This window comes from Watersipora subatra, chromosome 9, assembly GCF_963576615.1.
Source record: "Watersipora subatra chromosome 9, tzWatSuba1.1, whole genome shotgun sequence".
In the NCBI taxonomy this organism is placed as follows: domain Eukaryota; kingdom Metazoa; phylum Bryozoa; class Gymnolaemata; order Cheilostomatida; family Watersiporidae; genus Watersipora; species Watersipora subatra.
Window position 1 is genome coordinate 50,892,221 of NC_088716.1, and position 27,550 is coordinate 50,919,770.

Sequence of the window (27,550 nt, forward strand, 5' to 3'; positions counted from 1 at the left end):
AAATTATATGTTCTGATGTCTGTGTAAACACCCTAGGCGCTGCTGCTGAACAGTCAACAGATATAACAACTAGAGTTGTGGTCAATTCATACATAGTGCAATAATAATTAATCTTCAAATTATTTATTAGCAATTTAATTTAATGCAATATTGTTAGATAAGTTAACACAAAAATTAATGATTAATGCAGTTTTTCTGCAAATAAATTATTAAATCATTTATTAATACAGGTTTAGTGAATAGTGATTTAGTGAGTAATCCAGCCTTTAAAAAAGTTGACTCATTAATTCCATTATGAATCTGCTTATTTGACAGGCGAATTTGATAATTTAGGGCATGATTAAGTTTAATCGTTATTTAATTAATTAATTTAATCATGAATTTAATTATTTTAAAAATTACTTTGTTCATTTAATTTGAATATGAATTTGTTTTTTTAATTCAATTATTAATGCAATTATTTTACAAATTAATTTGTCAATTCATTGTTTAATTAAATTTAAAAAGAAAACAATTTGTTAATTCAATTATTTATGCGAGTTGTCAAATCTGAAATTAAATAATTTAATAGTTAATGCAATTTTCAACTACCATTCAAGTATTAATTTAATTGCAGTTTTATCATTGCCTCAACCCTGATTTAGTAACATGGTGGCTGGCAGCAATATTTGTCAGGTGAGAAAAATAAATAAAATTTTAAATATTATATTTTTAAATAAAATATTATAATGTATTTATAAATTATATAACGATTTGTTTAAATTATAAATTAATGTTTGAAATTTAATAAAATGGAATTTATAAAAATGTAATCGTGTTTTTGTATTTTTCCATGTGATGTTGTGTGAGGTAGCACTCCTGACTGAATTTCTCACGTAAAAATAAACTTTTCGAACTGGAAAAGTGGCTCTTCCTGCCCGGCAAATAAAATGTTCTCTATGTTGATCAACTGTCAACTTCAGTCTTGCGAATTTGTGTATGATCTGGTAGATACCCCAATTGTAATTCTGACACGAGTTGTCTTCTCCTGAATGTTTGTATACTAATCTCTCAGTTCAGTAGTTGCCTTGCTTCGCTTGTACACCAAAGTTTGTTCCTCTGTAGTATGAGTGTTAGACACTGTTCTATTACCGGTATATAGCGTCTCTTGGGCGTCAATTTCAAATTTTATATGCAATCTCGAACATCGTTGTCGTATTAACAATTGGCTGGCCTATTTCAGGCTTCGATATAATGTATATTTAGCAATAATAAGCCTCATTTGGGCATAAAATGAATGAGGAAAAATTGTCCAATTAGCTTGCAATATAAACTATATATACATATATATATATATATTTCTCAACGTTGGTTAGTCCGTGTGTTTGTCCAGCTATAGCTAATAATTAATATCTTGGAATAAAGAATCCGTATCGTGGAATATTTGATCTCGGAGCCTTCGGTATGTAAAGCATTGGTCTGTATGGCTAGACCAATGTCTTACAAAGTCAGCCACACAAGCTTAATGGATTCATTAGACGGTATATGTTGCTATATGGGAGTAAATACGCTACCGTTCTCCGTCACGACGCGAAATTATGGCGTAACTTCATGAGAAGCGGTATCTCTTATTAGTAAGCTTACTTAAATTATCCATTGGCAATGTGCCAGGCTATAAGCGAGTGGCAGGCAACTCTCATTGTTTATAAGCTGATTGTTAATACCTGGACAACACCGGGTAGCACAGCTAGTATTTAACTACATACATTATATATATTTCGCTAAAATGATAGCCATCAAATATTGTCCTAATAAACGTATTAGTATAATAGTTGTACTCGACCAAATAGCCTTTTCTCCTGTGTTAAAGTAGCAGTAAAAGAGTTATACAATTTCACCCTCCACCCTCTCTGGCCTGCTCTGATTTAATCACTTTCAGAGGCTCCTTATATACACGCCATTTGAGAATAACAACTTTTAATTAGCTTCTTGTCAGCATTTTGCAAACTGTGTGCAATTGCTCTTTAGGCATATCGCAATAGATCAGCTGTGGTGGAGCGCATAAGCTCACTTTTTGGGAAAGCCCATGATTTTGAAAAACTTGACCAATTTTTTGAGTGTGGAATTTATAAAAGCGTCTCTATCTCTTTTGTTTTTAGCTTTAAAATTCTAGAAAAATTATCAAGTAGTATGTATTTTGCTCCTTTTTTTCTGTTATTATAAATGTCATATTTCATAAAAAACTATTTTGGATGTGAAAAATTATTAAAGCTTATTTTTTAAAGGCTCTGCATACTGCTAGAAGCCAACTCCTTGGGAAATTCCATGATTAAATGGAATCCCATGGAGTCGTAATTAAAAGGACTGTTTTTCATGAGTTTGATAGTTTCTGAGGACTGCTTTGACATTGCCAATGTACAATAAAATAAAAAAGCATAAAACATAAAATTTAGAGTCAACCTAAAGTAAAAAACATAAAATACAAGGATTAAAATGTAAGCTCAAGCCATGCAATTCTTCTTTATGTGACATACTCAATATTGTCGTTGTAGCTCGGGGATGTACGCATGAAGGCTCTTTTCTACTCAGTTTAGGTCTTTATATGATTGAATAGCTGTTCCGCTCTCATGTCTCTCCTTCCGACTTTTATGCAATATTTGGATGTGTTGTGTTAAATCTGAATAAGTATATAAATATATGTATACATTATGGTGAGATACAGTGATTTTCCTGTCCAGGAAGCATCTGACATCTTTTGGCAGGTCTGTGTGTTGTGTCTAAGATGAATTATAGGTCATTAAGTTCCCTTTTTGCATACATTGTTGTCATTATAGGTCATAGTAGTGTTTGGTTTCTTTGGCAAAATAGGTCCGCCTGTTTTCTTCCAGAACTGATAACTGACACTATTTTTTGTATTTTGTGTAATTGCAGCACATTGCAATTTACATTCAAAAATTTTTGGAGACAACGCTATTGCCCTTGCCACTGCGCTCTTGCTTGAGCTAAATAGTATCTTGCATGCTTGTCAGATAGTTTACAGAAAGGCATACACCTAGTATTTAAATTAGTATTGCTGCTACTATGTTGTTATACCTGTTTACTGTTTAGCAGCAGCCACTAAGGTTTTTACACAAGCATCAAAACATATAATTTTTCTAAAAATGCAAACCAGAAACTGAGTGAAAATACAAAACCTAATATGGTTTAATCTATATGCTAGTTTAGGTAAAACTTGTGCTTTCACTTGAGCTTTAAAAAAGTCATTTCCTTTTAAATTATTAGCAGTCTTGTAGGGAATTTGCTTTCTTTCACTGGGTATAAAATCCAGCAATCAATTTTAGAGCTACTGTAAAAAAGTAATTATTTCTATTTGTTAATGTTGGGATTTTTCCGTTACATACTATATAAAAAATAAGGAGTGTACCTTATTGGTTTGGAAATTTTAAAAGTCCATATACATTTCTATTGGTCGCGCAACTTTCTCTTACACGGCATTGGTTCAGAGCACATAACTCGCTATTTACGCATACATGTATACCCGTACATTACATAGTGAAGTTTCTTAAAAAACAATTAGCTGGGATGAGAGAGTACCGCATATTCGTTGATAAAACCCTTCAACAGTTTCATTTTTTGTTTAAAACATAAAACCAATATTTACAAACTGTATAAACATTATATTATTTTTGTTGTACATCATATTTTTCTATATCATTGACAGTGAGACTAATACAATTATTGTTATACCGGAAGTATAACAGGTTACGAACTAAATCTGATTGATTGTCATATCTTTTATTATTCATGCTTTGAACAGTTTCCACCTCCGTCGTTTTGAACTTTGTACGACCTTGGATTGGTTGCAAAGACCGACAACCTTTTGAAATTAAATGGCGTCTCCCGATAACGAGGATGTTACTGGTCGTAGGCCGTCTCCTTCAGATGTAGCAGCTGCTGGTAATGAAGCAAAAAGTTTTTTCTCAGTTGCTGTTGCGTTTGTCGCGCAGCCGGTTACAGTTAGTCGTACGCTAATGCAGGTAATGTATAACGCTTGATATTCAATACTGTTACCGGATTTGTTGAATGCCGTTAAAACAGATAGTGTTCGTGCTGCCAAAGCCTATCGTAAAAATCTCCAAACATATTTAACACGAGATGAACTACCAGCCGGTTGCACTATTATCGCAACCAACAATATACATTTCTGCAACATACTATATGGACTTTTTGCTTAAGTTTTCTTTCGTTTCTGGGAGGTTTCTTCCTAGGCCTCAGGGTGTTTCTTTGGCTACATTGATCAGCAGGGTTTTCAAATTTGTATCACATTTTTATCATCTTTTGCGTTGTTTTTTTTTTCATTCTCATTTAAATCACTACATATTTTTACTCGTCGTCAAGCTTCACGTACGGCATGAATTAAGCAGTCAGAACACTTTTTAACCAAAGATTATTATTTCAATGATTTGTTGTTCTATACTGGACCTTTACTTTTCCGCAGTTTCCAATTGTTTCACTTCAACGATTTATATTGCCATTTGGCACTTTTTTCTAGCACATAAATTTGCTTTAGTTCGCTTTCGTGTGAGCCATCATTTGATGTCATCATCCTTTTTTTTCAGGGACCCCTCTTTTTTCACTGGTATGAGGCTATATGGTCTTACATGGTTATCAATCTGCAAGTTGCTTGTCTTAGGCAAGGGCCGACTCAGGATGTTCCAGATCTAATCGTCGCATTTGCTCCAGCTTCTCCCAAGCACTCCTCATTAAACCGAAAAATTAGTTATATCTCCTTTTGTCTTTGACCTCTTCAGTCCAGGATGCCATGAATATAAATAGAAATTCTTGTCCTGAATTCCCTTACACCTTCTTCCCAAGATTTATCCAAATCTTTATAGATGTCCCCACATCATGGAGAGGAGACGGAAATTTTAAATTAGTAGAATAATAATATTAACAACACGAAAGTCAGTAAGTGTAGACACATGGACATTATTTACAAAACAAGGCATAACAAGCAAATACACTTATTATAGATCGAGCCTTTCTGGGAGTTTTACAACTCTCCCAGCCTGGGTTTGTACATTCTAAAGATGAGTACTAGGGGAGGCGAGTGTTGGCTGAGACTGACTGCTGAGACCTCTTTATTCACCGACCTCCATGCACTTTTGAGAGGGTGCCAAAGTCAGTGCAGGTGGAAAGCAACCGCTTTCTGAGGGAGATGATCACTTAACAGTCTTCCTCGCTCAGGGAGTCTATAACTGTAGAGGTGCAAAAGCAGGCGTATCTGACACCAGTGACTGCTGAGGTCCGGTCTCTGTGAAGTTCTCTTTCCTAGGCATGGTAGTTACCTAACTGGCGCTTGCTTCAGGTTCAGTGTGGGATGAGAGAAGTCTTCTCTTGACACATGCTCAGATGAAGACGGCTCAGCGGGATTATCGATCTGCACTAGCTTTCTGTTCCTGTGCAGCACGGCTCCATCATCAGTGTCATCGAAGCTGCGTTTGTTTCAATGCAATTTCTTTACCTGAAGACGCCATCACAACAGCCTTTAAAGATTTGGCTGAGGGGTCATTGAGAACTAGCCTAGTTTCGGGAGGCACTGGGCCCTGGTCAACTGCCCTGTGCCACTGATTGAAATGGTGAGTCTGCTTACTTCTGTAGTCAACTTCATAAGCGCGGAACTTCTTTTCGTCTACCAGACTTTTGACGAGATAGCTCATTGAATTCATACCTTTTCCCATGAGCAGCTGGGCAGGGGTATAGCCATTCTGCAAAAGGTTGTTATTATAGCGCATGATATCAAATTCAATCTCAACATTTCTCGCCACAAGCTTTTTGGATGTTTGCGCCCCTCTTTCTGCATGACCATTTGCTTGAGGGTTTCTAGGGGAACTGATTCGATGAATAATATCCCATTTTTTCATGAGTTGTGCGAAGTTTTCAGAAATGAACTGTGGACCGTTATTTGATACAATGATGTGTGGTACACCTAATGTACATATGACCTATGGCTCTGCACAGATTCGCAGTGGTGGCTCGTAGGAACTCTTTAGCGGCCATAAACCGGCCATAATAGTTACTAATAACTAGATGCTCACCACCTCTATCATCAAAATTGCCGAAATCCATTGCAAGCTGCCACCATGGTCTCTGGGAGGGGAGTAGGAATCAATGGCTCAGTGGGTACTTTTCTAAAGAAAGGGCATGTGTTGCAGCGCTTTACCATTTCTCGGATGTCCTGAAACATCCCTGGCCACCAAATCACGCTCTTGGCTCTTCTAATGCAGCGGTTCTCCCTCAGATGCCCACTGTGAATATCCAGCAGAACCTGCTATTTTTCTGGGAGTAGATTGAGCAAAAGGAGTTCTTTCAGCTGAATATGAACTTCGGATCTCATGGTACCTAAGCCTGAAAACAACGGCGGAAGCTTCTTTCCAACCTGTTGAGGAGACCTCTGAGACTTAAGATACTTTAAAGGTTGACTTGCAACAAAATTCACATTATAGTTATTTGATATCAAAAGATTCACCATGTCTTACTCTGTTGTGTTGTAGGTGCCAAATATGTGGAAATGTGATTACAAGCTCATAAAAACCAAAAACGAAAAGCCGCCTTAGATTGGAATCAGTTTATTTCTCTGACGTAGTCATTACAGTTTGGTTATTGTCTTGTCACATGATGTTCTCACATGAATTGAAAGGCCAATAAAAAGCTCGTAATGTAACTTATCGTAGCACTAGTTTATGACAAACACTTCGGGTTTTACCGAAGACCCTGTATCAAATATAGATGCTCGCTACTTTACAGTTTTGTTTCGGCTTGATCTAATCATCAAGTCGTAGTCTGATCATGTGACCCAATACTTCGCAAAGGTGACCAACAGGCTCGTCATGATTATCAGACAATGATATGTACTCCTCTGAGGTAAGGTTAAAAAATTGAATTAATCATTACGGTAAGTTATAAGATATCAGTGCGAAAAGTGACAGCATTACAATGACGATAAAACAGACGCATAAGAACAATAGAACATGGTTTTATTGAATGCGTGAAGTATATTTGTAAAAATATTTTGATGAATAAAGTTGCATGAAAGTGTAAACAGAAACCATCTCCCACAACTACGTCACATTTGAGCCGTTTTGGAAAAAAGTCCCAACTACGGCGTTCTCGTGTGGCTGCCATTAATTGTTTGTTTTTTAGCTTTTAAGAGCTTGTAATCACATTCCCACATATTTTGCACCTACAACACAACAGAGTAAGACATGGTGAATCTTTTGATATGAAATAACAGTTATGTGAATTTTGTTGCAAGTCAACCTTTAAGAATGCCCAGCTGTTTGATTGCTGCTTTGCCTAACAGGGGTTAGGCTAGCTCCTCCATAACGTATGCCATCTCTTACAGACATGGTCCTTCATGAGACAATTCTACAATAGCCACTCCAATTACTGTAAGCTTAGCGCTCCCAGCGCTGAGCGACTCTCGAGTCGTAGATGTCAGTTTCAAACCAAGGGCATCGGAGACACTATTTGGTATGGCGGAGACTGCAGCACCAGAGTCAATTTTACATTTCTCTTCTTTAGAGTTTACCTGTAACTCTGCATACTAGACATTTTTGGTCTCCGAGATGGTGTCAACGTGATTTACCTGGCTTAGTCATTAGGAAATCCTCAAGAAGAAACTGTCTACTCCATCGTCATTATTCCACGACCAAATTAGCGGAGCGAAGTTTGAGAGTTTTTAGGATAAATGCATGTGCGCACAACTTACGAAAATTATTCATCAACAATGTCGCAAACCCTTGTTTCGAGATCTCATCAACAAATTTAACCGTCATTTTGTGGAGTCGTTAAAGTATAATAACAATACAAAACACATATAAGCCTATTTAAATATGTTACCAAGTCTTTGTAAATTGTCGACAGTATCTTTAAACTTGCCCATCTGATCGGATTATACACAAATAGACAGATTAATTTGGCTGAAAGTTGCCACAAAACGCTTGAAAAGCTTGGTTTAATAAAAGTTAAGACCGGCCTACGATACGCCAATAAAGCCGCGCGACAGATAGTAGAACTATTTAGCAGTGCGCATTTCACGAGAACACCATGTTTATTTCACCAGTCTATGGCATTGTTTACTTGTAATCGAATTTATCCGAAAGTTTCTGTAATAAACATAGACCGTTTGAGGTGTAGTCCGATTTACAGGTACGAAATTGTGGTACACAGTTTATCAGCTTATGTTTTTTGTCCAATCACTGAAACTTTCATTAAATTATTTAAATTGTTAGCCGAAATTCTTTACAACTTATGTACAGGCTAGGGCCGAACTACAATGCCCCTTTATGACGAGAACATTTTTTGATTATTTGATTGATGATATTTTTTAATGATTCTTATAAGATTATTACAATATTTAATTGTAAGAATAATTATTTGATTTTATAAAATTATTATGAGATTTAGTTATAAGAATAATCATTCGAATTTAAAAGATCGAAGTATATACTGACCGATGGTGTGCAATATGTCACTGTTATTATTTTTCTAAAGATTTTGTTGATCATACTGCGGCTGTGCCCAATATCACTGTACTGCCAAGCCATTTTTAATATTTGCAAAATTAAGTAATAGGCCTACATTTTCTTATAGATATACATCTATTTCTATGACAACCAGCTAAAATCTGTTTAAATAAATATCACAACTTCTTGATATATTGGTTGCTATGACCAATGATATACAGCCCCCCCAGCATGTGTATATTACACAGCAGCTTGCCATTTTACTTCTAATATTGCATTTCTCTTATTGCAGGGGAGAGATATAAACACATAATCTTTTCCTTTCATTATTGCTGTTCGTTGTACATAATAACACCCAGTACATTGCAGCTACCATTGCTGTTATCCTATTGCACTGCAGTGCCATTTGACTGCTAATATTGTATTTCTCAACCATCAGTACCCTTTCTTTTTTCCAATATCACTTTGTTCGTGGGCTGTATGACAGGGGAGTTTCTAGTCCTCCAATTCAAGTACTTGCTTTGCTTCTCTGCAGATTTTTGCCCGTCGCCTTTCTTCTTGCATTTGTTGCAGCTCGAACTTTCCGCCGGGCAGTGACCACCAAAATGTTTCCATTTTCCACAATTTAAGCACGGTTTGTCCTTTGCATTACTGCTCTTGTTTCTCTATGTGTCCATCATTTGTTTAGAAAATTTGGGATTATACTGTTGTACCGCATCCACACTTCGAGCATACTCCTCTTTACCGGGTTCAAGCGCACCATAAGTAGGGGCTATCGCAGCTACATGCCCTTGATTTGATGCATATTACTTCGCTTTTTGAATGCGTAACTTCCTTGTGTGATCAGGCATGTCAATCAGGTACTTGCGGAGCTCGATGTAATGCATTCCTACCACAATTCTGTCCTCTACTAGGTCATCTCGCATATCACTGTAGTCGCAATTCTCACTATGGACCTGGAATTTTACAATGAACTGGTGCAGAGATTGACCAGGCTGTTGCACCATCTTATTAAATGCTGAGCACTCAAAAATAACATTTTTAGCATGCTTAACGTAGGCATCAAAAAATTTGAAGCAGCTGGCCAAGGTATTTTTTTTGTCCTCGTCAGATGGCACAAAGGTGATCTGATTGTATACAGGTATTGTATCATTACCCATGGGCATAAGCATGTGACTAATCTGTTCGTATACAGTGAGTTGCCCTAATTTCTTCACAATCACAAATATATTAAATTGCTCTTTAAAAACTTTACAAGCAGTGGCCAGGTTGCCAGATAAAAAATCCAGGGGCTTGACAAACTTTTCAGGCTTGATTTCATCACAAGCAAACACGTTGAAATGTTATACTGACAGAAAATCACAATCAAGAAGATCCGAGGGATTGTAATTAACAGGTAACAAATTACTCAACACCCACATATAAAAAAATGACAGAATAATTCACTCTCAGCCCTAACTGTTAATGTGGCCAAAATTCCGCTAAATATTGCTTAAACAGATCAGTTCACACTCTTCCTGCGATATCTCACCAAGTTTCCAACCCTTATGCCTCAACACAAACGCTTCCAGCGAATCTATGCTTTATGAACATGCTGTGTTATGAAAAACTTACACAAGCAGCAACATTTTACACAATTATGCTTGTAGGTTCGGTATATTCTGACACCATATGAGGCTGTATGGTCTTACTTGATTATCAGTCTGCAAGTTGCTTGTCTTAAGCAAGTGCTGATTTGGGATGTCCCAGATCTAATTGTCGCATTTGCTCCAGCTTCTCCCAAGCACTCCTCATCAAAACGGAAAACTGGCTATATCTCCTTTTGTACTCGACCTCTTCAGTTTGTAATGTCGTGAATATAAATAGGATTTCCTTTCTGGAATTGCGTTACAACTGGCTGTTACAACCTGCTAGCCTACAGGATATAGCAAGAATTTGTCACTGGCTGTTCTGGTCACCACCCAATTTACTTGTATCGCTAAGCACCAATGTGGCGGCAGGATTAATACTACCATCTGTTCCAGCACCTCTCACCTCGCTAGTCTTTTCATCTTATATATTTATATATCCGTTTTCCTTTTAATTTTAACAGTAAACCAACTAGATCTTATGTTTCCACACCCTTTTGCAATATAGCAACTTTAATTTTTTTCAATGCTTTTACATTCTGTGCGGGCCATGAATTTGTTTTCATATGTTTATTATGAATACCAACTTGATTTTTTGCTGCAACTTTCTCAACAGGTCAACACCATATTTTTTGCATCCACTTTCCAAAGCAACCTTTCATCAAGAGTCAATGCTTTTCTTGTCAAAGCAACTTTTTAGTTACTTTTAGAAGTTCTAGCCGCTCCAATGCGATCCATTACAATTTTTTGAAAGGACATTCAATTATTATTTATGCCAACTCGCTGAACTATTTACATATAGAGATTTTGCTAGTCTGGTTTACATGATTTTTCAGTACGAAGCTACTATCGCTATATCGCACCATGTTTGCTGCCGCACACTATGCAGTGAACAATCTAAGCCATTCATCATGCTTCTTCTGTCTCTTCCTCCTTTAGCTTCACTAATTTTACGAAGTGTTATCAGTAGCAAAAGAATTCTATCCTAGGGTTTCTTTTACCTTTTTCCTTTTGGTTGCTCTTTGTTAAATCACCTTTATATTTTTATCACATGTGTTAGTTACTTTTTCAATATTAGCTAGGTTTCTGTTATTCTTTCTGCCTCTTGATGAATTTTCGGTTTCATGAAACATGAAGTACACCTTCAATTAGTCTCGGTCTTATTTTATTCCCAACCAGAGTTCTCTAATAACTATATTATATATATATTATATATTATCACATATATATCATATATATATCACATATATATAATAACTACATTGCAAATGTTGGAAGCTTTATTATCAGATTTATACATTATTCCATTTTCAGAAGAGGTTGTGTCTTACTATCCAAACATTTACCGCTTAAGTCAACTTCATGCAAATCTGATCCTAAAAATTGTGCCTTTGATCTCCCTGCTTTCTATTCTCATGAAGAAACTATTATGAATAGTCACTTAACATTCTATGCAATTTTTTTTTTGCCTGAGTGGAAACACTAATCATACTTGCATATGGTCAAATGGAACATTAATTATTTAGGCATTTATTTCGCTCCAGCTTTTACCAAATAGCTATTATTTTGCTAGCTTCATTTCAAATAATCATAGTCCCAAGCCTATCATGTAAAATCTTCAGCCTACTTGCTCTAGAAAATGGCATTTAGGTAAACAGGAAGCGTGGTCTCAAAAGGGTAGTCCTATATATCGAAAATTTCGTATTGCAATCAACTTATTGCTGACATCTTTCAGAGGTATTGATCCTTGTTTGACCAAACATCCTTGCTTGTCACAAGCTTGATCTGCCAACCTATTGAACCCAAATAAGTCTCAGAAACTTAGTGTTATGGACAAACCCTCAGCTTGAAAGAAAAGTTAGCCATCTCAATTCTAAAGTGGTTAAGCTCCAAGGTATCACGAGTTTACGAAACTCTCAATAATCAATTTTTATCACGACCATCTATGAGCTGCTTTCTGATTCACTAACCCTCTCATTTTTATTTATTTACCCAAGTCTTTTACGACTGTGATATTCTCCGTATTCAAACACAATTTTTATCTAGGTCCACTGCAATAACTCAGAACTTTAATGTTTGAGCTCTGCAAACAGAGCTCCATAAATTATGTAGAAGGTAGTTTAGATTTGGCCCTTTTTTGTATTTTAACGCAGTATATAGAAGCCCCTTTTTTGCTTTTGTCATTCAAAAATGCAGTGTTTTTTGCACAGCATGTTACTGCTAGATTCATACTTTGTGCTTTAGATATACTGGCTTTTAGATAAAACTGGTACAGTTCGAATTGTTTTTTTTTGCTACATCCTCTTCTTCTCCCTTAAAATATGGAATCGTTTGGTTATCTGGCTATGCTTACATATGGTACAGTGATTATATCATTGGTCAGAGAATAGATGGTTTTTGGGTATTAGAATTTGTTATCTAGCATAACTAAGCTTCTGCAATTGAAGAAACTGTACTTATTTCTACACGAAGATGCATATACCGTAATTGTAATATTATACTGTAATTTGCTCACTAAACCTGTCAGTGCAATTTTACTGCTATAGTGCTAGTTAGGTAACTTGGTCAACACTTCACACATGTAGCATTGCATCCAGCTTCGTTTTATTTAGTGAAACCTTCGACTCCTCACAACACATCCCAATGTGCATGATCTCAATGCATATGCAAGATCAATCGTGAAGAATGTTTCCAGTTAAAATTATCTACATTTTCCGCAAAATATGAAATAAACATGAGTTTCGTGTCAATTATAACCACTGTCTTCCTTTTTATGGTATTTGTATATGACCTTGAATCTTTCCAGGTTGGCTATGAGCCAGTGGGGCCTGAACTCGGTATTTCCTTAATTACGAGAAAAAGCTGTCTTTATTACCCAAACACATTCAGATATAGTGAGTTTTACATTATTTCCATATAACACAACTTTTGGCCTCTCATTGTTGAATTTTATCAGTTTCTCACTTTTTACAGACTTTAAATTATAGGTAAGTTTTAATACTTGCGAGAAACTTACACAAATACTCGTAAGTATATACTCATAATTTCTGTTTGTATATATTATTCTCAGTACATTCACTGACTCGCATAAGTGTTCATGAATCAACTCCGCGTGTGTACATGATGAGTATAGCCTATAGATTGTTCAACAGACTGGCAGCAGTTAGAGTTGTTGATTTGTTTATATTCTGTGTATAAAAGTCTGCTCTATGTCACTTCTGGCTGTTTGCAGTGTATAATTTGAGTAGCTCAGATGGCATCACTTCACTGTTCACTGGTTTCACAGCCAAAGCAATAAACGTTGTTCTTAGCCGGTCAGCTGAATTCTCTGCAGAAAAGGTGAGATGATATCATAAATCCTAAAACCGTATTTCAAATTACTTTTCATTATTCCTTCATGAGTGAAATCACTTCAACATTGTATCAATGTACCCTCTGTATGTTTCACAGTTTGGTAATTGAAGCTTGATTTGTTTTCGCTAGATATTAAAACATCCATTTGTATACTGACAGTGTATACTTGCTGTAGAAAATTTTTAGCATGGAATGGAATTTGTCAGTCATACCAATCTATTTTGCCATCTTTTTCATTTATTTATGAGAGTTGCTTGAAGTTATTTTTTTGTTGTTCTGCCAGTGCTGTAGATTGCTCAAGTTTCCACCATTTTGTCGCATTATATTTCAGGTTGTACGTTCTATTGCTCCATACGATGTGGACGCTGATCTGCCCATGCACAGAAAAGGAATTAAGGCTACATTTTATGAGGTATCAATATCTTTATGATCTCCATATTTGTTTTCCTGTTTTACAACGGTGGTCATGTTCAACAATTGAAAAATTGAGTTCTGAAGTTATTGCTTTTTATGTTCTTGTATATCTTCATTGATGTTGTGCTGAGAATAATTGCATAGCTGCAGTGTTAAAAGTATGTCAACTATATACAGAGAGCTAAGAAAATCTCAAGCAGTTATGTTGTTTTCCTATTTCAGATAGCTGTTAACTGTCTCTACAAATCAGTCGGAGTTGTTCTCTCACAGCCACTAAATGGTAAGGAATTCCCACACAATTCCCCCTAGTGGTAACGCTTATCAAAATGACATTATTTTTGTTTTTGTTAAAAAACTCAACTGCTTGTTTTTGAATCGCTCATCTCTATGTCCTCTGTTCATATAACCGTTTCTTGATTTTTTACAATAAGGTATCTCTTTGATTCGTATTCGTGCGCTCAAAGATGTTTCGGCAAAAACTGCTGGCGAATATATCCTTACACATTGCTTTTGCATTGGTTTTCAGGTCTAGGAAATAATTTGTTCATGGCCGTACAGTGCTGTGAGCTTCTTCGTTTGTACTCTCTACTCATCTCAGCTGGTAAAAGTCTGCTGTGATTCTTTTTGATAACAAGACAATGGAGACACTGTCTACTGCTCTACATATGTGCATAAGAGCATTTCTTCATTTACTATTGTCTTTACAGTCGTGATGGTTAGGATGATTTGCTCTATCGCTGACGTTAACAAAAACACTGCTTACCATGGTTTCTTCAGCACCATCAAAGAAATATATAACGAAGGTGGCATATCTGGTTTCTTCAGGTACGGCTGCAGTTTTATTTCACAACTCATGCGTTTATCTAGCCTGTCTTGACAAACTGTTGTTTTTGCCAAGTTGTCGAGCGGAGCAAGCAAAACAACAGCTTGTCACAATACCCACTGCACCTGATGCATCAGGTGCTCTGAAAAGGAGTTGTTCTTTTCTGTCTATGTGGCTTGGCTGCGATTTTATGTCGGTTGCTCCATTGGTAATCATTACGGATTTAGCCCAAAAATTTATATAGAAAAAATAAGATACAAATATTTAACCAGAGACCAGTCTCTGCGATAAACTTTCGTAGAACTTAAGAACTTAGGCAACAACAGCAACTAAACATTTTGTTATTTGTGCGCTCAGTCAATTTTATTTCTATTTTTGTATCAGTCAGTTTTATTTGTTCTTATTGATTTTATTTTTAGTTTATTTTATTCTCAAGTTCTACTAAAGTTTATCGCAAAGACTGGTCTCTGGTTAAACGTTGTTATCTTATTTTTTTCTACATAAATTTTTGGGCTAAATCCGTTATGATTACCAATGGAGCGACCGATATAACATCGCAGCCAAGCCGCATAGACGGAAGAGAACAACTCCCTTTCAGTGCAGCTGATGCATCAGGCGCAGTGCGTATTGTGACAAGATGTTGTTTTGCTCGCTCCGCTCGACGGGGGACAACTTCACAAAAACAACAGTTTGTCAAGACAGGCTAGCGTTTATCATGCATTTCTATGATGCGCATTTGGAGTTGTGCACACATTGAGTCACAGTGCGGTAGGACAGTGTTTCAAAGGACATTGGCATGCTGCAGATTAACTCTGCGATAAGTGTTTCAAAGGACATTGGCATGCTGCAGATTAACTCGGGCACTTTGTTAACAATTGAAGGATTTCTATGGTAGAGGCCAGGGCGGCGCATTTGGAACTGCTCTAATTGATATAAGAATGACAACGTGTGGAAAATGTCTTGCATGGTATTTTCTTGCGCATCACCCTCAAGTATGGTTTTCATCGTTCGCAAGCAAGAAACGTTCGATAAGAATAACAAATGAATAACAAAATTCGCTTGACTTGCGAATTCCTGCTTGTTTTCATTTTCTGTCATCTTCCACGATGACGCAAAATTGCGGGCTAACATTATTGTGGTAACATAGTGAATTAGAAGTCTTGTGAATTGCGTTTTATAGGCTTATGCAGAAGTTGGAAAATTGATTCAATGGCTCGATTTGAAAACAATGGAAGGCTAAAGTATAAGAGTGTTTTACTTTAATTTAGAAAAGCAATATTCAAATACTCGAATATGTAACTATGACAACCATGTTTTGCTCGTATGTTTGTACCAAGAGGCTGTTAAAAATGTGGCTAGCCATTGTTATCCGGTTGTTGGTATGTAGAGGGTTGCTTCCGAGATGGTTTGCTGAGATCGGAACCATTGCAATGAGTGGAACCATTGTCTATGGTGTCTACAGATTGGTTGAAAATGCTATAGAGGATGAAACTGTGGTGAGTAGTCTGTGATATGTATACACTCTATAGACTCAGTTCTGTTGGTCAGAAATACTTTATCATGTCAAGACCTTGTGAGTGTTATTACGTCGTTCCTTAAGGCTGTGCAGTCATACCTCAACATGAGTGTCCCGACATGTGAGAAATTTGAGATATGAGCAAAATTCCCAGCAAACTTTTCCCTTGAGATGCCAGACAAATTTGAGATACAGTGCACCCTAGCCATATGATTTTAATCCGTTCCAGGGTTGGCATAGTATAATGAAAATGTCATATAGAGCGGTATAGAAACCATTGTAAATTTATAATGCAAACATCCTTTGGGAAAAATCATCAAAATTTTATATAAGTACTGTATATATTAAAAATTAGTAACAAAATAGTATGTTAACCTTAGTATGTCAACTATAGTTACCTACAGTAACTTTAGTGTATTTAGTGGTTATGATCTGCAATAAAATGTAACATTACAATGTACAAATTGTATGTGCAGTAGCAGCAGTACGTACCATAGGGAGTTTTTACCTTCGAGACAGACATGACTTTGAATAAGCATAAGCTTACTAAACACACACTTGAAGATCTATTTTAAAGCATATTTTTACTCTATTTTAGTGCATACCTTTTACTATTTTACTAAAGTTCAACTTTTTCATCACTAAAATTTTATCACTTATCGATTTCGCGCTTCGTTTTTACTATAATTCTTAGCCGACCTCATTAAAACCTTTTTCAACCTAATTTGACCAGAAAGGCCGAGCGATGATGTTCTCAAAAGCAGCCTCTCGCCTTTTAATGGCTATCAAAAGGAAAAATAAAATTTTATTACTGGACCTCTAGAGTGACATGACTTGAGCTGGTATATGTAGTGGGTAGGGCAGAGAGGAGGCAACCTCTGGAGTGACATGACTTGAGCTGGTATATGTAGTGGGTAGGACAGAGAGGAGGCAACCTCTGGAGTGACATGACTTGAGCTGGTATATGTAGTGGGTAGGGCAGAGAGGAGGCAACCTCTGGAGTGACATGACTTGAGCTGGTATATGTAGTTGGTAGGGCAGAGAGGAGGCAACCTCTGGAGTGACATGACTTGAGCTGGTATATGTAGTGGGTAGGGCAGAGAGGAGGCAACCTCTGGAGTGACATGACTTGAGCTGGTATATGTAGTGGGTAGGGCAGAGAGGAGGCAACCTCTGGAGTGACATGACTTGAGCTGGTATATGTAGTTGGTAGGGCAGAGAGGAGGCAACCTCTGGAGTGACATGACTTGAGCTGGTATATGTAGTGGGTAGGACAGAGAGGAGGCAAAAGCGTATCGATGCTATTTATGTTACTCGACACTTGAAAATAAATTTAACTCATTCGCACCCAGGCGCGAGTTAACTCGCATATTCATAACGTTGCTATGCACCCAACGCGAGTTAACTCGCGTCTGAAATTTGCCAACTCTTTGCATCGTTATTTTCTAATTATAAAAGAATAATTTTGATTAGTTAGAAAGAAAAGTTTCTGGCCAATCAGACAAACTTTAAAATATGCCTCTATGACGTCTCCGACAAAAGTTATAACCAAATTAGTACACCCATCACAGTTTCTACCAAAACCGGAAATCATCATGCCGACTGGAAATTTTATCGTTCGTGATAATTTTTTTTCAACTCCTGAACTAAATATGCAGATTCAAAAGTGGTAAGACATTGAAAGACTGCATAAATCAAATCAAAACATTATTTTTAGTGTTTCAAAGTTTTATTAGCTTTTAATTTTGCCAATTTGAATCGTTATGCTCGAATAAAAATGCACTCTTCACGCTGCCAGCCGTAGTCGGACTAACGTTATCTTTCAGTTTTGATAGGATCATATTGATTCTTAGAGCTGTCTATGAAGTCTGAAAAGTCAAGAACAGAGTTATTAAACATATTTTTATTATTTGAAACATTTTCATGATGTTTTATTTGAGTTATATTGGCATATAGATTTGCTATGATTTTTTTTGAAGAATGATGCTCGTGTGGAAAAGTTCGAAGTTAGAGTTTCATGATTTTCATGTTCATGACTAACTGCATATGTATAAATAATAATCATAAATATGTATTGTCTGTAATAAATGAGTAATTTCAGTCAAACTTTGTATATTTTGTAATTTTTATGGTGCAAATCTAACTTTGTTTCAGCAAATGACAGTTTTTTCAAAATTGGAAATTTCTTGAAACTACCTTCTTTGAGGCACGGATCTACATAAAAGGGATACAAGGTGTCTATATGAATGTAATATATTTTGAAAGAGGAGACTTGGCTGGTTCTTTTAAAATTTAATTGAATAAATTATCTCAAGTCTGTCTCCTGTAGTGGTAATTTGAATTACGACAATTTTCTGAAAAATTAGCGGTATCTGGGGCTAATCGCCTAGAAATTCGTCGGGTGCGAATGAGTTAATACGTAATGGAATGAGTTTTTGTTAGCAGTCTAAGGGAAGTTGTCTAATCTGTGACCCTCGGTTCGCAGGGATTGCAACTCTAACTCAAAGGGAAAATGTTACCACTTGTCATGCAAGGAATGCTAAACTACCAGAAATCATTCATCGTATTTCTTTCAGGCGTTGTAAGAAGGTTTTTAGCGAACATCATATTGGCTTCTTTGTTATTTTGACATAATAAGCACACCGACTGCCAAATTTGAATTTCAAGCGGAATGTTTGTTGAATTCGTATGTTGAAATAGGATTCATATGGCGAGGACGAAAAAACTATCCTGTTGCACTTTGTGTAAGGCGAAAAAAATCATATAATAGGGACATTGTAACCCAAGGGCGCACTGTTCGAGCATATAGACAGTTCTCGATAGGCCGCTAGGTAGCCGAATATGCAAGAGGCCAACTGCTAGAACAGCATGGCTCAGTTTTTCTCATCACATCAGTTTTAAAATACAATATACAATACATTACATTATACAATACATTACATTATACAATACATTACATTATACAATATATTACAATATATTACATTATACAATACATTACATTATACAATACATTGCATTATACAATACATTACATTATACAATACATTACATTATACAATACATTACAATATACAATACATTACAATATACAATACATTACATTATACAATACATTACAATATACAATACATTACAATATACAATAAATTACATTATACAATACATTACAATATACAATACATTACATTATACAATACATTACAATATACAATATATTACAATATACAATATATTACATTATACAATACATTACATTATACAATACATTACAATATACAATATATTACATTATACAATACATTACAATATACAATACATTACAATATACAATACATTACATTATACAATACATTACAATATACAATATATTACAATATACAATACATTACAATATACAATACATTACATTATACAATACATTACATTATACAATATATTACAATATACTATATATTACAATATACTATATATTACAATATACAATACATTACAATATACAATACATTACATTATACAATACATTACATTATACAATATATTACAATATACTATATATTACAATATACTATATATTACAATATACAATACATTACAATATACAATATATTACAATATACAATACATTACATTATACAATACATTACAATATACAATATATTACAATATATTACAATATACAATACATTACAATATACAATACATTACATTATACAATACATTACAATATACAATATATTACATTATACAATACATTACATTATACAATACATTACAATATACAATACATTACATTATACAATACATTACAATATACAATACATTACATTATACAATACATTACAATATACAATATATTACAATATACAATATATTACAATATACAATACATTACAATATACAATATATTATACATTACAATACATTACAATATACAATATATTACAATATACAATACATTACATTATACAATACATTACAATATACAATATATTACAATATACAATACATTACATTATACGATACATTACAATATACAATATATTACTATATATGGTATATTAAAATATTTTAGTGAACTGTGATAATATGATGACCGTGATCTTGTTTTGTAGATTGCCAGTCCTAATTACCATGCAATGGTGCAGGTAAGCGTGGGATTTATTCCCTCTCTACTCCACAATCACATGCTTTGTCTAGATTACTTTCCTTTATTTTATATTTGCATATTCACTCATCACACACGGTTTTCTAATCCTTTTATTCTTTTCCAGATGTTCTACATTTTACAGCTGCGATATAATACAATTACCGCAGTTGGTATAACAGTTGGTATTCTTTATAAACTTGCAACTCCTGAAACGATTGGATGAAATAGTTATAAAAAATGAGTTAAAACTGATGATTTGATCACTTGATCTTTCAATACTATATTTACTATCTTAAGCATTCGTCACATTCAATTTATGCTTTTTAATTATTATATAATTTAGTGCTGCCGCTGATGTCTTATCTGCTTTCAAAACACCATTTTTGCTCATGGGCAGAAATCACATGAATCATTGGTTCTCAACAGATTTATATCGGAGTAGCAAAAATCATTATTTATTACCAAGTTACATCATCATAATTATGCTGCTAGAGCAGGCTGTTGCTTTCTGTTCCAACCAATTAAAAGCTGCCATCTCTTATTCAGTTGTTTTGTTCATAGAATAATCCTTCGATGTCTGTAAGTCGCTTGCAATATTTGTTATTTGGATTCTCATCTTTTGTTCTTTTCTGTTTTGTTGCTTTATGGAAAGCCTGCGAGGTGAGGAAAGTGTGTGGTACCGGAGGTGATACTTGACACGGATATCTTATGACATGTTTGGGATTTGTGAAAGTTATAAGTCGTTCATCAAGTGACTAAATGTGTGTTTGGAGAATGTAGAATGTGAGTATGGCGCCTTACAGTGCCTCGCGTTGCGTGTTCACAACTCGAGTTCAACAACTCGGCTTGAGAACATCTCATCATTTCATTTTTTCTAGCTATATTTTCTATATATGGAATTTATTTGGGTGCATCATTAAACGCCGTTGAAACAATTTCTATGTTCATTTTCGGTGTTCATTCAGTTTCTTGTCAGGTTCTAGAGAGATAACTCTTTTTTTCATTTGAAAAAGAAGTTGCCCGGCTCCCACATAGATTGTGTTTTAGTTTGCTTTTTACATTCTAAAAATTTTTTTGTCTTTTTATGTTTATAGAAATAAATATGCACAAATATCGCCAATATATTTAATTTAAATGTGTCTATATATTTAGATTATTATTACTAAATTCCGGTAAATGTTCTGTAAATGAGACACCCCAATTACTCACTTTGCTTTTTTTACAAACCCGTGTTAGTTTTGTGTATAACACAACTCGAGTTCATCAAAAATCCAGGCCGAGTTGTACAACTCGGCAACTCGAGTTGTACAACTCGAGTTGCCGCGTTGCGAACACGCAACGCGAGGCACTGTAAGGCGCCATCATGTTAGGCCTCTCCAATTATTTCGTGATGACTTATTCAAAAGTTTTGGTTGTTTAGGTTTTACTTGCAGTGAGCAAACAACTCCCATATTCTATGCATCATATACATCATGTTTTATACTTGACATTTTGGTGTTTTTTTGTAGTTTTACGTTTGCGGACTAGTGTATAAATACCAGCTCACCTCCACAGTAATGGCCGCCTCGTGTAAAGGGTGAGTTAGTACTACAATCACTTTGTTGGTTGTTTCCTTACAAAACTCAGAAACAAATGTAAAATCTCTGTCAATTTTTTTAGCATATACATATAGTCTTTCCGTTTTCAATTAATTTGGCAGCAAAAGCATAAATATTCAATAAAAAAGCAACAGAATACTGTCTAAACATCTTGTTAAAAGTGTATGGCAAAGTGATTAGCATTTTTATATTGTTTCACTAGAAAATGTTCTCTGCTGTATATATATATTTTATCTCTGGTTTAAGGTTTACTGTATAAACCTTACACGATTAGCGCAATGTAATTAAGTGAAGCTTTCACCATCCATCTCAATACCTGCAAAATGCTGAAACACAGGGATTGTCTCCTCTTACACAAAATCAGCGATGTTACATCTTCGCTTTTAAATTTTATTTTTAAAATTTTTGTATCTTCTAAAACCTGGTTGTATGTTAGTTAACGTGGGACATAATAACAACTCATTAACTTAAGTCTCGCTCAGCAAATTGTTGCCATTGTAATGAGTTATGATGATTCCTCATAGATAATATTATATTTTGACAAATCACTCCAGGAGTTGTTGTATCAGAGACCTGTTAAAGATAAACTTACACAAATGTTTAGTAGATTTTATCATAAAATATCGGTATTTTTCTATCATTTGCGATAGTTTTTGATGTTTGAGGTGATCTGACTGCCAGGATGTTTCAAGATTAAAATCGATAAAACTTGATTGTGATTAAAACCCTCAGATCAATCAAAAGTGCGATTATGTCATCTATAGTTGTAAAGAGACTGTCAGAATAGAGATGATTAACACTGCAATTTGATCGCAACAGCCGATATCAGTTATAGCAACGATAATAACTACTGACTTCATTTCGCACGCATTTTTCTTCTGAGCGTTTTAACGTCGATTGAGTTTTGTCGATTTTAATCTTGAAACATCCTTGCAGTCAGACCTCAAACATCAAAAGCAATCGCAAATGATAAAAAAATACTAATGCTTCCTGATAAAATGTACAAAAGGTTTGTGTAAGTTCATTTTTAAAACGTCCATGGTACTCGCAGCATGATTTTAGGTAGCAAGATTGATCTACCTGTGTGTTAACTTGTTCATGACAGTTTTAATATATTAATGCATTACATCTTTTATGTATGAAGCTTTGCATAACTAACTGGTCGTGGCACCTTGAAAATAACTCCTTGAAAATAACTCCTCGGTGAAAAGTAATTTATCAAACAAGGATAGTCAGGTCTCAGCTGTTCTGATATTATCTCTGTTACTTTAGGACTTCCAATTACTCTAACCATCCTATCCTTTTATTCCTAGAGCTCTATTCATCATCTTGGTATATTACCTGACAGCCCTATAGGACAGGTCGTGAATTGGAGTGTCAAGTTACAAGATAGATGGTTCTGAATAATTTGTTTCTTAAGCCGGGCTGTAAGATAATGTTTTGATACTGTCAAGGTATACAACGATAAACCAAGTGTATTCGAAATAATCTCATTACTAACAAATATAAATATGTCGTTAGTTAGATTGTGGATCATGGACACATTTGATAAACTTCACAAATGTGTATCAGAAAAAGGTTACCAAGTGTTGCTAAGGGCTAATATGTTTTTACTTGCTCTACGTGATGATTTAGAGTCGTGCTATTCTTTCTAACAGGCTGAATATCGGGCTTCCGCTGTATGATAACTGGAGTTCCTGTTTTACTCACCTGCAGAAAACTGTAAGTAATGTTTGTTTAGAATTGGTTTGCTGTTTCTCTATTAATTTTTTGCCAACAGAAATAATTGACTATAAATTCAGTTATGCCTTCTTCAGCTTTTATTTTGCAAGTTACGTTTTTATAGCTGTCTACCCTAAAGTCCTCAATAATAGTCCACAATAGTTTTCAATAATAGTCCACAATAGTCCTCAATACTAGTCCACAATTGTCCTCAATAATAGTCCACAATAGTCCTCAATAATAGTCCACAATAGTCCTCAATAATAGTCCACAATAGTCCTCAATAATAGTCCACAATAGTTCTCAATAGTAGTCCACAATAGTTCTCAATAATAGTCCTCAATAATAGTCCACAATAGCTCTCAATAATAGTCCACAATAGTCCTCAATAATAGTCCACAATAGCCCTCAATAATAGTTCACTATAGTCCTCAATAATTGTCCACAATAGTCCTCAATAATGGTCCACAATAGTCCTCAATAATAGTCCACAATAGTTCTCAATAATAGTCCACAATAGTTCTCAATAATAGTCCACAATAGTTCTCAATAATAGTCCTCAATAATAGTCCACAATAGCTCTCAATAATAGTCCACAATAGTCCTCAATAATAGTCCACAATAGCCCTCAATAATAGTTCACTATAGTCCTCAATAATTGTCCACAATAGTTCTCAATAATAGTCCACAATAGTCCTCAATAATAGTCCACAATAGTTCTCAATAAGCCTAAGTAACAAACATTGAAAATCATGACTTTTCATATTCAAGTAGAATAAAAAATTTATTTTAGTGTTTTACTTTCTGTGGCCATATAATTAATATAATATAATTAATATAATTAATGCTCAACGAGCAGCTATAAACTTTTTTGACTTGCAAAATATTACAATAGAGACAGTTACAATATTTGGTAACTGACGCAGCTGGTATAAGTATTATAAAGTCTATCTCATCAGTATTGCAACTCGTATTACTGATTCACAGAACACCTGTGTTAACAGTTCATCGCTTGACCTGTCGATAATGCACATAGACAAGGTTTCATAAAGAAATAAGCAGATGACTGTTAGTACCAGCTAATGAAAAAATTATTCTACGGTTAAACTAGCCTTAATTGAAACAATGGTGCACATGTCCCATAATCGTTGGCTTAATGCATAGGCACACCTGTTTCAAGTTTGCACGCCCACTATATCAGCATAGGAAAGAAAAGGTGTGCTGCATCAAGGCTATGTTTGTACCACCCAGCGCAGACGATGGCTGAAACCGGAGCATGTTATCAGATAAACTGCTAATTTAAAATCAAAAGTAAAATAATCACATTTGTATGAAATGGTTCTACTAGTAAAAGATGATTAAACGCCTGCTCAGGTAGGGAACAAAGAAAAGTGCTCGCTACCTCTGAAACTGCTTTATTTATCCTTTTGTTCTTTGAATTGCTCGCAAATGTGAGGGATGGAAGTTTTTCAACTAATCACATCAATAGCATTGGTGAGCAGATCAACGCAGCAACTGCCGAGATTTAGTTTGAATTCATTTACCTTTCTCATATATTCTTAGGACAGAAGTATAATGAATATGAAGTCAAGTTTTCTTAGCAAATCAATTTGTTAAACTCCTGGGTTTAAAATAACAGTTTGTTTTGCATAAGTTCTATTATTTTTCTTAATGTTTTAATCAAACTTTTAAAGTTCTTAATTATCATTCTTAACTTGTCTCATTTTTTGTCACGCCAATTTTAAAAAAGAAATCTAAATATCTGCTGAATGTTGTTGCGCTGCACTTTTGATGTTTTTGCTGACACTCTGGTAGTGCGTTTGTGGGTACCATCGATATAAACTAATCGCTAAATGTTTGAGTTAAAACGTTTCTATTTTTCTATTACAGAATCAGCTCAGGAGAGGGCAGAGCATATTTTACAGAGAGTTTCTCCCTGTTCCAGATCAATAGTCAACTCTTTCCTAATCTTAGTCATTCATAGCTATCCTTACAATTCCTCATTTGAGTATAGCCTCAATTTTTACGAACTCTACAAATGTAGCCCTTGTTGCGCATATGGATCATCGTATCCGCTGTTATAACATTAGGTACTCATTGGTCATTTGGGTGACATCATTTTTCCAGCTGTATCACTGCATGAAGAAGAGCAAAATAATTTGTTTGCAAGATATGGTGTTGCGATTGTGTAGAAATATATAGGATTTATTTCCTCTTGCATTCACTTTGCTCAACATTAGTTTTAGACTCTAGCCATGACTGCAAACCTAAAGAGATGCAAATCATGTTATTTTCAAATTCGAAAATGTGTCAAAATTCATATTATTTTGTTTAGTTTGAAGTGATAATTGATAAATCTCTCCTACTCCTGGCATCGCTACATCATTTCTTCTAACGAGCAAGATGTCTTGCACGTTTCATTCGTTATATTTTGCTATTCAAGATGTCGGTTTCTAGTATTCGAGGAAGCAGTTTATTCATTGATAAATGTTTTATAGCAAAACAGTATAACATGCATATCAATTAAATTTGTGTAAACGCATGAGTCATTCTTTGTAAGTTACTCAACATTACTTTTCTAAGGTTTTTTAGGTTATCAAAAGTAAGAAAGCTTCAATTAATTGCTGTTGGTAGTGCTGTGATTGTAACAAAAAATCTCACTATGTTTTGGAATAAAATATAGGTAGCATTTATACCACAATGTAAGCAGCTTTGCTTGGTTCATGAACTTTGAATAAGTACAGTCATGTGCAAAAGTATGGAGCCACCCTGTGAATTTACATGAACTCAAAGTTCAATTCCAAATAGAATAAAAAGAATTATTTCAAATATAACAAAGCAAAAGTATCATTTTAATCCACAGTCTCCTCTTTAGGATGGTGCCATTTGAAACATAATTACAAATTTTACTCCACTTGTGTTATAACCCAAAGAACATGACACTCTCACTCAAATAAGTTTTGTATTCCATTATAATAGGAAATGAGTACAAGTAATTATCATAATTCCATATCATAAAGTTATTGTTTCAGAATCTGAAGTTTTGCAATTTTTGTGTACATCAGGATATAAAAATAAGAATTTTTAAAAATCTGTGCATTTTTTGCAGAATATTCTATTAGTAACATTCTCACTATGAATACTACCGCAGAACAGTGAGCAACCATTATCTTCCTTCATAAAGAAGAAATTTTTATGCGGGAATTTGTCAAAAGAGTTGGTTGTTCAAGAAAAGGACTGTCTGGTGTCATCCAGAGATTCAACGAGATTGGCAGTACTGAAGATAAACCACGCTCTGGTCGTCCAAAAAGGGCATTTGTAGAGAAGACAGAACTCTGGTGCGGCTTTCCTTGACAGACCGTAAAAAGTCTAGTAGTGAACTAATCAGAGACTGGCAAGACACAAGCAATGTTAAAATGCATCCATCTACTGTTAGAAGACCCCTAAATGCTACCAGGTTGAAGGGATGCAAAGCAAAAAAGAAGCCACTGGTGACAAAGAAACAACGGCGCAATCGATTAAAGTGGTCATGCCAGCACAAGACATGGAGTGTGGACCAGTAGAAGAGAGCGGTTTTCTCCGATAAATCTACCATTTGTCTTACTAACCCCTCTGGTTTGCAGTATGCTGGAAGAAGACCAGGGGAAGCTTTCAAGCCATAGTGTATTACTTCCACGGTAAAGCATTTTGTATCAGTGATGGTTTGGGGCTGTATGACAGCATTAGGGGTTGGACAGCTCGACTTTGTACTTGGCATGATGAACAGAGAAAATATCAAAACCGTGCAAAGTAAGATGTCACCAAGTGTTGGGCATTGTTTGGTAAAGGAACCACCAGT

At 35.0% G+C, this 27,550-nt stretch overlaps 1 protein-coding gene across 1 annotated transcript; it reads left to right on the forward strand.

Moving 5' to 3' along the window:
- The first annotated feature begins 3,805 nt into the window (after nt 1–3,805).
- On the forward strand, nt 3,806–26,086 carry LOC137404074 (mitochondrial carrier homolog 2-like). The gene is made up of 11 exons (XM_068090231.1): nt 3,806–4,016; nt 12,942–13,029; nt 13,368–13,474; nt 13,821–13,901; nt 14,126–14,183; nt 14,611–14,728; nt 16,114–16,222; nt 20,358–20,390; nt 21,901–21,968; nt 23,649–23,712; nt 25,603–26,086. The coding sequence occupies exons 1-11, from the start codon at nt 3,870–3,872 to the stop codon at nt 25,663–25,665; spliced, it is 936 nt and encodes a 311-aa protein (XP_067946332.1). The 5' UTR covers nt 3,806–3,869; the 3' UTR covers nt 25,666–26,086.
- The last annotated feature ends 1,464 nt before the right edge of the window (nt 26,087–27,550 follow it).

Bases quoted from the DNA above. Each gene is read 5' to 3' on its own strand.
- LOC137404074 (XM_068090231.1), top strand. From the start codon at position 3,870: ATGGCGTCTCCCGATAACGAGGATGTTACTGGTCGTAGGCCGTCTCCT. The intron at 13,030-13,367 runs GTGAGTTTTACA...GGCTGTTTGCAG, and splicing joins CCCAAACACATTCAGATATA to TGTATAATTTGAGTAGCTCA. The intron at 16,223-20,357 runs GTGAGTAGTCTG...CTTGTTTTGTAG, and splicing joins CTATAGAGGATGAAACTGTG to ATTGCCAGTCCTAATTACCA.